Here is a 12,620-nt window from a genome sequence, read left to right on the forward strand (position 1 = left end):
AACAAAGCTTTTCTCTTGTAAGTCATGATTGGCATTAAAAAACAAGGGGAAAAAGGGAGGGTTATCATTTCGAGAGTGAGATGAAACTGAATCCAGCTAAAATATGCCATTCTGTCATCACAAATTGACTACACAATGCACTCCCAACAAATTTTCAGTACCAACCACGTGTTTGTGTAGAAAGCCATTGATGTTTTTGGATCTTCGCAATTATAGAACGGGAAATGATTCCCTCTCTTTTTACAATCCACACATCTTTTTTTTTTGTCTTTATCCACATAAATTTACAATGTTGTCCTTGAATGTGTGAAAAAGTCTAATGAAGAAAGAACAACATAATAAATTCATGTGGATAAAGACAAAAAAAAAAAAATACGAATCGTAAAAAGGAGAGTGAAAATCACTTGCCTTGCAAAAATTGACAATTCTTCAGTTTCTCATCCTCAAATCCAGGCCATGTGACTACTGAAGTCTGTTGAACCACTGCTCTTGCACCCGTGAAACCCAAATTGCACCTTTAACTTCGAACACTTGTCTTGCCTCATGACACGGCTATCCTATTTAACTAAATTATACAAAAAAATGAAAGGATAAACAACAATTCACTTGCATTCTTCCTGTTGAACTGCAAGTAGGTAAGCAGATGATCCTCCTGACTATAAGCCAATTTCAGGTACTTGCCACAGCTCAAAATGAAAAATGCACTCAGAACAAATAATTGTCTTCCTCAATAAGAACACAATATATGTATTGCAAGGCCATATTTGTTGAAAAACTTAACCTCAGTGGCAATTGTAAAATTATTTCTTTATTTTCTAAGAATTCAAGCTCGGCGTTGCTCTAAACAACAGAAGATGAAGAGCACATGCATCAACTAACCAGAAGTTCCGTCCCCACCGAAAGCGGAAGTCAGGTATTCAGTTTGGTTAAGATGACTAACATCACCCCACAACTTTATAGTCCAAATATCCCCTTCAGACAAGTGGAAAATGTTGACAGACGTGTTAAGTACCCTTCCAGCCTGCCCACTAGGAGAAGCCCGCTCGAAAAGCGATTTGATAACACCACCATGAGTGACCACAACTACTCGCTCCCCTGCAATGGATATTTGGCACCCCACAGGAAAATGCAGCATTGGTGAGACATTCCGTATTTAAAAGCATTATCTTTCATGTGACTACAAGTATCAAATACTTGAAAGCTGTGTTATATGAACTCTTGGGTATTAGTGTCAGGCGCGAGTACGGGTACAAGTGTCGAATGCACTTAATATCTATACAAAGGACACAGAGATAGGCCCCAATATTAATAGCATCATTTAGTAGATTTCCTTTACGTCTAGGTTACTGGTGTTTACAAGGTGTCTTGGAGCATGTTTTGCACAATATAAGAGTTCTATGCAGATTACATGGTAAATTCAAACTAAACAATACTAGTATGCTAGATAGGTGAACGTCCAATTGAAATGTCCGACATGGATCCTCTGCTGTTATCTGAGTATCTTATGCAGGCACGTCATATATTTGGAAGAGTTCGTGTATATGGTTAAAAAGATAAACTTGCCAACGATAAGATTGAACTAGCATCAACAGATATATGACCAAACTCCACAGGCTTGTTATCAACAAAATAGTTCCTTCCCCAAATGGAGAAGTTACAAGGAAACATTAGCCTACAAGTACCTATATGTTTGCTACCAATCCTCTCTAGGGCAGATGTGCAGCGGTCATAAAGTTGATCAAGACTTTCTCCACCACCCTGCAAATGTAGAAAAATAAGCTACATGTTGATTGATCGGAATTTGGAAAGTCCAGAAAGTAGGCTTCAACCCAAGGCAACATTGCATTGAGTCTACAAAACCATCTTTATGTCTAACTCTATTTCAACTTCGTCATCGAATAAAATGAAAAGGCTGCATATCCCTCTTGCATTGCATTAGGAGCACATGTTCAAAATATATAGACTATATAGAGATCGTGTCTTTAACGGATCATCAAGTGAACAAGATAGTAGATAATGAGTAATGACCCATAAATAGCACAATTTCCATTAACGAGAAAATAGATTGCTTCAACTACAACAAAGCTGATAGGTCAATTCATATTAGCAATTGCTAATTGATTTCCATCATATTCTCAACTGCAACACGTATTGCGTAAATATTCTTCCGTAACTACGTAACTACAAACCATAACGCTTTAGCCCGGGCTTTATGGAATCAACTTCAAGTATCACCAGCAAGGTTATGAGTCCTGCACTGTATCAGCCAGTACGTACCGTTTAGAGGAAAACTGGTACAACAAAGGTCTGATTTTGTTCCGGTTGGTTTCTTGGTGTGTACCGTACCGATGGTACCAGCGAGTACAGCGCGAGATGTACCAGACAGTGAAAAAATAGAAGAAATCAAACAAAAATAGAACCAAGAAGACGATCAAAGCCAGATTCTCTTATGGATCTGGTCTCTTTGCAATTTTCAAATGAAAGTCAAGACGTTTTTTGATTACCACCATCGATCTAACCTGAATAATTAAGATGACAATGAGCAATGGCCCTTTTGTCTTCATAAGATGTCTTAATAAGTTGAGTTTTTTGGGCGGGTGATAATGGAAGAGGGAAAGTCACATCGGGACAGTGCAATAACCTTTTAGAGATTACATTACAGTACAACACAACACACCTATTTTGGCAAACGTATAACAAGTTGAGTTTTTTTTTCTTTTTTCCTGTCATGTTTCTTTGCAAGTATTTTTTTCTTTTACTAAATAACGTTTTGTAAATATATTATATCTGTACAAAATGAAGGTTTAAGTTTTCAAGTATATATGTACACTACTTTTAATAAAAGAATCATAACGAGGAATCCAAAACTTGTACCGTACCAGTAACCAAAACGGTACCATGTTCAGTACAGTATTAAGAACCTAAGTCACCAGCCAGACCATAGTAGCTGATTAGGAAAATTATAGTGGTCACTAAAAAGAATTTTGGGTTAATGTCCCTCCAACAATATCCAATGAATAAAATTAAATTTTGTTTCTATTTAGCCAGAAAAAGTTGGCTCCAAGCAGAACTGGTGAGATTTTCTGAGTTGGCAAACATATCCTCTTAATTTATTTCAGTTTGAAAAACAAATGTGCAATTAACTTCTACTAGTTTCTCAAATTAATCAAGAAATGAGAGCTCACTGGGATTTGTTGATTTGTTCTATGCGATGATAAAGCCCCATAAGCCTTGGGACATATTTTGGATGCTTCATGGTATACAAGACCCTGAAGATCTCCCAAATGTCTTTCTCGTAGGTCTAGATCTTTAATAACCTGAAATTGAAAGGCTAAATAATGGTGTCAGAATCTCAGATGATAAACCAAACACAATAAAATCTGAAGATAGATTTCTAGTTTCCTAAATTACAAGGGCAACATGGCTTCATCAATAACTCAAAAATGCCAATCCTTGCCACAAACTAGTTTGTTGCATCTCTTCAAGACACACTATTAACTCGGAATGTTTCTTCTTTTGATGAAAATTACAGCTGGTAATTAAAAAATAAAATAAAATGAAGACTACAGCAGACTACCGAGAACACATTAGCTACTATACTACTTAGGAGACATGTACATTTCAATTTCTAAATACCATTGACGTCTTAACCTGCAACTGTTATCTCCTACAGTTTGATCTATTAGTGCCAATAAATTACTTCAACATTCTAATTATTCAAAGCAACGCTATACAAAACAAACTTCCGAAAAAACTTGTCAAGATCAGAGCCTCTTGAAAACAAATCATCGGCACATTAATATCAACCAATGGTTACTGAGAGAAGCAAATGTCACAGCCAACATAATAGTTAATACAATGACCACGAAGCATTATACTGGAGAAGTTTGATGAAAGGCATTAGATTCAATCACCCTTTCCTGGTATTCAATTTCCCATATCATGGAAGAAGTTTGAAGAATGCTTCAAAGAACAAAGCAGACAAATCAAAAGATTTGCAATGAAGGAACCTTATAGCTAGGCCAAGGCCCGTCCTTGCCGTAGGGCCGCTAGAGACTCAACTCGATATGAGCTCTTTCAAGCTTGACTCAGCACTTAAATGAACAAGCTCGAGCCAAGTTTCCCAGCTCTTTTGAGAAATGAGCTGAGCAAGAGTAAGACAAGGCCCGGCTCAAGTCAGCTCGTGAGCCAATTTTATTTATAAAATCAAATTATTAGTTTATAACTTCTAACATTGGGAATATAGGCGTTCAAAATTATACACATTAAGCCTTTGAATCGATTGCCAGCAAGAAACCATTAGCCAAGAAGATCATTTATAGAGATTTGTATGCCTCCTGATCTCTTCCATTTCCGATGTGGGACAAAAGGTTTTTTTTTTTTTTGTCCCAATGGAGAGAACACCAACGAAGAAACCATTGGCCAAGAGCCCACTTGTGCACCCATCACATGCCACATCCAGGTGAAGCTGGCTAATGTTTCCCGAGCTAGAGTGAGCCGAGCTCAAGCGGTTTGATTAACTTTCAAGTCGAGCTCAAGCCCAATTTTTGCAGCTCGATTCAAGCTCAAGCAGTCCCTAAATATGGCAAGCCGAGCCTGAACATTCCTAAGCTCGACTTGGCTTGGCTTGTTTGCAACCCTACCTTGCCATTTAAGGCCTAGCTTCTACTTCCAATTGAAAGCCTAAAAAGTGCAGGTTTTGCACTAATCAAAATAATTAATTGTGGGTTTTGATATAATCTAAGAAATACAATCACTAAACAATGTTGAGAAACATAGTCCCCTGTATGACATATAAAACCCATTCTAAGGCTGAAGGCCAAAGTTCATCAATACTTATATACTGTTGGGACAGTCCCCCTTCCTATCAATTCAACTGTTTTAGGTTTATGGAGAAATGTCACTAGTTCATACTATCATTTCAGCATTTGTTGTGTTGTCTTGGGAATAGTGGATGGAGATCAAACAAACAACTCTGCATTGAGCTCTGATGATTTTATTCCTGAGGTAGTTGTCAGCACTGTATCCATCCCAGTAGTCCCATCAAAACTTGACAATTACAACAGTTATGACCATCAAACATAAAATTCCCCCTCCTGCTGAATCTAGCTTCTTCCACCATATAGCCATTCAATTTGGGTCATCGAAAGGAACAATCAATCAGGATAATATTGCAATTCAAAACTTGGCTTCTCAATTGGAATCCCTTGCTTGTAACTGGTATACCAAGATGCATACTGGTTAGTGGTTTCTTTATCACAGATTCTGTTCTCAATGTTCGTCTTGGTTTCAGTTAGCCTGAAGTCATGGGCCTCCTAGCTGCTGCTCTTCTTCTAGTCCCTTTCCACTTTGATGTCATGTTTTAGTTACAAAATGGCAGTCTGGTTTATTAACCTTCTGCTAACAGCAGAAATTGGCCACAAATGACATTAGGCTCCAAAAAGGTGTCTTGTTCTTTGCCCAACTTCCCTTGTCCAAATAGCAATGGGCTACACAACAGCACATAATCATTGCCATTGGAATCCATAAACTCACTCAACCACAATGATAGTGGGATTCAGTACTAGATCCCAAATGGAAGCATCTCAATTCTCAAGAACATCATAAGACAAAATTCCTTCACCAAAGAATACCTCATCATTTGTCTCTCTCTCATCTTCTAGGAAGCCCCAATTTGAAAGAAACTCACATCTTCTCAGAAGCACCATAGCTTCCTTTAAATGTCAGAAGACAGAAAACCATTTCAGCCTGAGATCCAAGGTAGTCTGGCATTTATTAGTCACATCCTTCATGATACTTCTGCCATCACAAATTGCTGCAAAATTGGGCATATCTTTCTAAAAAGAGGAGATTGATTTTTCCGTTATAAAAATAATGAGTTATATTCAAAGTAAAGCATTCCTTTACCCTTTGCTTCAACATCTATAAACCAAGGTTTATGTGGAAATTATTACCTAAAGAATTCATTAATCAAAATGATGCCCAAATATTGTCCTCTTATACCTACTAAGAGTACCAAATTGAAATGTTGCTTCATATTCATACCTGCAGACCACCACAGCTGCTTGCTATTGTCTCTGCAGTATCAAGTGCTCTCTTCAAGTCAGATGAGTAGACAACAGCGATCTTAGGCCCCTTGGATAGTCTATGAGCTACCTTGAGAAAAATATGATGGTAATTTGTCAAGTAAACTAAATAATGAAGGCACAAAACTATGTCCTCTGAATTAAAACTTACTGCAGCTGCTTGTTTTCTCCCCACATCATTTAGCTCAATATCCAAATGGCCCTGGGAATAAAGTACCAAATCGAAACCAAAATAGAAATAAATACGACCAGACAGTGAAAAAGTGCAGAACTAGCAGGCATATTGAAGTTATAAAAGGAAGAAAGACGATATGCTAATAATACAGAATCACAGATAAAATGGTACAGAAGCATTTCTTTTATTTATTTATTTATTTTTAAGAGGCTAGGTTTAGGGCTAGCTTAGCCAGAAGATGTGTATTGGCTCCAGGAAGGAATAGGTATCTAACTAAGGGTCTTAAGAAGTGACACAAGATGGGACTCTAGTCCTTAGTCACCCCAGCTCAAGTATGTTTTGTACAAATAGAACTCAATCAAAGGGCTGCATAAGCATGTTGTGTGTTGAAACCTCCATAATGGATAGATAGGAACCTCCAAGCTGTCTTGGGGAGGAATAGGTGTGGCATTCTTGTCTAACCTCTACATTTGTCTTGTTTCTTATTTACCTGGGTTAGAGAAGCTGATACAATTACGACGAGCTGGCTATAGAGACTAAGTTGAGAATATCATTCACTATCTTTCCAGCTGCTGGCTACGACTTAACTAGAGGTGTGGGCAGGCCATCTATTCCTATTTTTCGAAATTTAGCATTCTCACCTACTCTAACTAACGAGTTATTGACATATTTAGCACCAAAACATTCTGTAAATAGAGTGTATTTATTAGTGTTTTGTTTTGCAAATCTCCATAACAAGTTTCTAGGCACAGGATGACTACTTTTTTCACGTATGCATTCCAAAGGATCTGCTTTCTTTGAATAGTTGTCCATGACAAATAAACTTCTTTATTCCTAAGGCAAAGTTAGTGGAATAAATAGGGCAAAAGTTAGAGAACACTTGAAAAAGCTGAATTCAACCATTTTGGAATGGAGAGGTACCCTGTTTTTGTACATCCGTACCAATTCACAAGTGACAAGTTGCTAGGGTATTAGCATTTCTGGGAACCATCGACCCCTCATAGCATCATCAATTTATGGGGATCAAATACAGCCTAATGTCCTAAAAGTGTATGCATCTCATTGCCCTAGCAAAGAAGATCATTGTATTTTCCGGAAGAAAAAAAAAAGATCATTGTATTTGTCGAACATAAGAGAGAAGCCATATGTCGACACAACAAGTGCCCTGTCGAGGAAACTCAACCTCCAACTACCATCCTGTAAAGTAGAGAAAAGAAAAGAAAGAATGACATAGGTACAAGATGGAAACGGATAATGGTATTGGACCCTCTTGGTGGTATATACTCTATAGTACTCTTCCTCTTGTTAACTGAGATAGAGTAGAGAATGAATAAAACAGAATAAGGAACACTCTCTCTCTCTCTCTCTCTCAAAACAGAATAAGGAACACTCTCTCTCTCTCTCTCTCTCTCTCTCTCTCTCTCTCTCTCTCTCACACACACACACACACACACCCATTCATAGGAATACATTCGGCTATAATTCTCATTTCTTCTCTTATTTGTCAAGATTATCCGTCAGAGGGATGGTTTTATCAAAGGAAAATGGCTACTAAACGACGAATCTTTTATCAACGAGTAAAACCACAATGCTAATTTGTTTCCTACTTATTCTCAAGAGTATCTAAAATGGTCAAGAAGAAATAAAAGGGAAGTATGAAGCATTACACATTGTTTATTTCATTTCAGTGTCATACTGAAAGACCAGAAGACTTCAGTACTCACATTATACAAAGAGAAGCTTAGAAGGACATATTAGAGCATCTCCATCAGTGCCTAACCAAAATTCCTATCCAAAATGACAAATTCTATTTTAGCTAGCCACAAAATACATCTCCACCCCAACAGCCTAACCAAAATGGATACCCAACAATTATTTTCACCTATTTTGATTTAATTAAAAAATGTTCATATACATACATTTGTATGTATGTACCCTTGCCCTTCTGTCCAGGGAGTGCCTTTCTTCCTCCTGCCCTCACTATGTTTATTCTTTGCCGCCAAACCAAATGAGATCTGACTCAACTCAAGTCTCTCACTCGAGCAACGACTTGTCGGAGTAACTCGGCAGCCAGACTTGGGCTGAGTCGATCTTGAACACTTTCTGTACCAGCGCCTCGTAGTGCGCCCTCGCTTCCTCTGACGACTTTCCCAGAGTTCGTATGGTGATCAACTTTGGGGGGGGGGGGGGGGGGGGTGGGCAGTAACTCGCTGGAAGAGGCGAGCCAGTGTAGCATATGGAGAAATTGGCGAAGGAGTTGTCGAGGCTGCTGGGTTCCAGTTTTGGGGAATCGGCTTGGCAAAACCTCCGTTTGGATGAAACAGTGAGGCTGTTGGGATACTCTAACAGTACCTAAATTGATCTAAAATGAAAGTCTCATACATTCTGAGTCTCATTGTTCTTCATAGCTTATTTATAGACGTTGGACTTGGCGCATACTCTGAACGCCATTGCTTACGCATTTGGTCACTTCAGTTTTCCCTTTGTTGTTAAACAAAGGTAGCAATTAAAAAGTGAGCTAGAGGACATCATTATCTTGAGTCTGTGCCTCCTTCTAACATAGTGCACATACATGGTCCTTTTCTTTTGAAAAGGAATTGCAATAATGAGGCATGTGTCTCTGGTTAAGAGGTTTGGGTGGCTGCATAGTCATCAAGTATATCATTTTCTTTTGTCTTTTTTGTGGTATTGGAGAGCACTAGGCAATTCTAGCTATATTGATAGATCCACACTCCTTGTTTTTCCTTCCAGAATGAAGTGGATTAGCTGATTGTAGATATTTCTGAGGCCCCATGCTCTTCTTATTTTATTGGCAATCTATGGGAAGGTGGATATTTACTATAAGAACATCACTATATAGCCTCTACATAAACGTAGTCTTCAAATATCCCGAATATCTGGAACGAAGTTATCATGCCTTCTTAGATATTGGAGCAGGAATATCTATGACCAAACAAAATGTATTACCAGAACATTACTAGTGTAACAAGCCAATCAAATGAGTTATAGCGAGTGGAGAAATCCTAAATTGTGAATGGTGCAAGTATGGCACTGAATCTCAAGGACTGAAAGAGACGAAGTGATTCTAGGGGCAACTGTCACCTTGGCCAAGAAACGACCCTAGGGTTAGGACGAGGGATGACCCACCCCTGAGGTCATTGGTTTACACTTGGGTTGACGCAAGGCCCAAGTTGCCTGGGACCCAATGAGGAATGTGGAATGGAGGCTTGAGTTTAAGGGATCATCTAAAGGCCTAAACCACCCTCAAAGGGTTTACACTTCAAACCAGCTTTAGAGAGGGAGGCAGATCAGCTGACCGAAGGTCAAGCTTTCTTGAGATCCGTATCGTACCTACCCTTTGCAACCTACTGAACAAACTTCAGACTGATATGTCGCTATCCTAATCTACCCATGGACATGCGACTCTGGGCTCAAGAATCTTCTAGCCATCATCATAAAATGAATTCAAGAATTTATCTCCATCCTAGGACATCCAAACATCTTCATCAGATTCTACTCAAACCTGTCCTGAATGGGGAACAGAAGATGGACATATTTCAGGAAATCATCTTACCAAGATAGGTGTGACTCATAAACCACTATCTCCAAATAGTTAATGCACCAAGCACATCACAATGGAAAGTACGAGCACTATTCTAAAAAGAAGACCATGGGGCCTCAGAGATATCTAGAATCAGCTAGTCCACTTCATTCTGGAAAAGCAATGTGGATGGATTTATCAATATAGCCAGAATTGCCCAGTGCTCTCTACTACCACAAAGAAGACAAAAGAAAAAGACATGGAAATCGTGAAAGGAATCTTTGATAAATACGCAGCCACCCAAATCCTTTTAACCAAAGACACATTATTACGATTGCTTTTCAAAAGAAGAGGACCATTTATACGCAATATGTCAAAATGAGACACAAACTCAAGAAAATGATGTTCTCAAGCACTATCTTTCATCACGACCTTTGCTTAACAGCAAAAGAAAAACTAAAGTGACCAAATACGTAACCAATGACATTTGGGTATGCCCCAATGTCTATAAATAAGCTATAAAGAAAAATAATGAGACTTGGAATCTATGAGAGAACTTACCTTTCTTTGTACGGTAAATATGGCTTTCTAAGCTTCTCTTTGTATGATGCTTTATGATTTGCTTTTATTTCTTCTTCACCATATTATATACTCTGGAGAATACACCCTAAGGCGGGAAACGAATTAGGGTTGTGGTTTTACTTGTTGAAGGGCTGTGATACTTTAATGCATGAAGTAAAAGATCTGACCGATCAGTAGCCATTAGGCGGAAGTTACCTATATCCACGGTTGAAAGGTGTGGTGTAAGACATTACTAGGTGCCTGTGGAAACGCGACCAAACACCGGAGCAGATACCCGACGAGATAAGGCTCAAAGACCTAACGGGGTATAAACTCCCTCTCTTTCTTTTGGAAGCTAAGTGGACCCTTTATATTTCTCATAGAGTTTAATTGAAATATCATAAGGCAGACCAGATTATAACTTAGGAAAACATTATGCACCTTTTCATATTAAAGAACCTCAACACCTCACTTTTATGCTAAAGTCTCTCTCTCTCTCTCTCTCTCTCTCTCTCTCTCTCTCTCTCTCTCTCTCTCTCTCTCTCTCTCTCTCTCTCTCTCTCTCTCTCTCTCTCTCATGCCCTTACACAGTAGCCAGGTTTAGGTTATGACGGTTTGTGGTGTCCTCTAATCCACAAAAGTGATGTGGTAGCCGAGTTGGCTGGCTAGGGTGCATGTTGAAACACCCCTCCGTTCCACGTGGTCGCGAGTTCGAATTTGCTTGTGGTAGTAGTCTCCGTGAACCAGATGTTGTGCATAAGGACACCTCTATGAAGTTAGCACCTTGGTTGGACTGTGGTGATGGGCTCTTCCTTCTGGTTCACTGGCTACCTCGCAAGAGCACCCTCCCCGATGCAAATTCCACGGTGAGGGAGAGAGGACTCCTATTTCACACAAACATCACCATCAAAAACTGAATATGTTTGTCGGTAATAATGAGCTTAACTAACAATAAACAACAGTTCACACATATTTGGTTAACATCTATATTGCATGCTATTAGCTAAGTAACTGTAAATATTCACCACACCACTAATCTTGTTTAAGCAAGTGCGATTCTTCAACTCAATCTCAAAACAACAACTGCACAACAAGATTACACAGATCGATGAACTCCTAACTGCTTAAAAAATGAATGAAAGGACACACACGCCAATCAATAAAAGAATAAATGATTGTCCAGTCCTTTTTTGGGACTTATTTCTCGCAAAGGAAAAACATGTACATCCAATCCCATTTTTCAGGTCTGTCTGAGTTTCTCATTCTTATGTACAAACAATACTCCTTTAGTATAACTATACTAACTTTTTAGCTGCACTAAATAAAAATTCAGTAAGAACTTTTCTATGGTAATTGGAAAGTTCCAAAAACTTATTTGCCCTAGTTGGGAAAACAAATTCTGAAACAAGTAGGTCTGCCCGCAGGTTTCCGCTATCAATTGCAGAAGCAAATAGAAAACTAGCAAAGTTAGGTCTTAAAACGACTTGTTAGACCTCAACAAATGCCGATGATACAACAACCAAAACCAATGCAATTTCATTACGATCAAAGTGAAACAGACCTGCATTCTCTTAGCGGCATTCCACTCCGTTTCTCCATGACGGATGACGATAATCTCTGCGTAAGCCGATTCATCGTCGGACCGTGACAAGCATTCACCATTGGGCTCAAATTGAGGCAAAATCCTAGCGCAGATACATATAGAAGTTTCACAGTGAAGTTAATTACTACGTGAAATGTGGGAGATATAGATATGAGAAGGAATGCATTTATATGCACAGACCTGGAATGGGATTCTTCCATTTAGAAACAAGAGTTCAAGCTCCGCTTTTGCTTAGGCTGGCTACAGACAGGAATCCAAGCAATTTCCAAGGAAAATTATTCACTCCATCAACTGGGCACTGTGAGAAAGTGTTAAAAGATCTGGTGAGGATCCGAGAGCATTTATTAGACCGTTCAGAGCAGACAGACTGTTGACACAAATTTTTTAAACGCATATGGCCTAAACAAATAATTCGGGTAGTTGATTAAATTTAAAATTGACGGAATGTCTGTATTAATTTTGGGAGTGTTAATATTATTTTTTTAAATTTAAAATAATTTTTCTATGGTCTCCAAAGTACTAAAAATTTGAATGAAAAGTTAAATGATTAGATCGAGCACTTAGATATATCGGATTGAGCTAAATTTTCGCACAAATATTTAAAAAATTATTTTAAATTTAATGAATGGCTCGGCTCATTAGTGTGGAACCCAG

General features: G+C 38.5%; 1 protein-coding gene across 3 annotated transcripts; it reads right to left on the reverse strand.

The window, feature by feature from the left end:
- Nucleotides 1-692: 692 nt before the first annotated feature.
- Nucleotides 693-12,321, reverse strand: LOC131336578 (phosphoglycerate mutase-like protein 4). 3 transcript variants are annotated; one of them, XM_058372468.1, is made up of 8 exons: nt 12,147-12,315; nt 11,925-12,048; nt 6,238-6,288; nt 6,046-6,156; nt 5,634-5,714; nt 3,186-3,317; nt 1,683-1,758; nt 693-1,095 (listed from the first exon to the last, which is right to left on the reverse strand). In XM_058372468.1, the coding sequence occupies exons 1-8, from the start codon at nt 12,164-12,166 to the stop codon at nt 875-877; spliced, it is 816 nt and encodes a 271-aa protein (XP_058228451.1). In that variant the 5' UTR covers nt 12,167-12,315; the 3' UTR covers nt 693-874. The 3 variants fall into 3 exon arrangements, with proteins under 3 accessions (XP_058228451.1, XP_058228452.1, XP_058228453.1); XM_058372469.1 differs by lacking the exon at nt 5,634-5,714 and having other exon boundaries at nt 12,147-12,321; XM_058372470.1 differs by lacking the exons at nt 3,186-3,317; nt 5,634-5,714.
- Between the last annotated feature and the right edge of the window lie 299 nt (nt 12,322-12,620).

This window comes from Rhododendron vialii, chromosome 8a (genome assembly GCF_030253575.1).
Source record: "Rhododendron vialii isolate Sample 1 chromosome 8a, ASM3025357v1".
NCBI classification, from domain to species: domain Eukaryota; kingdom Viridiplantae; phylum Streptophyta; class Magnoliopsida; order Ericales; family Ericaceae; genus Rhododendron; species Rhododendron vialii.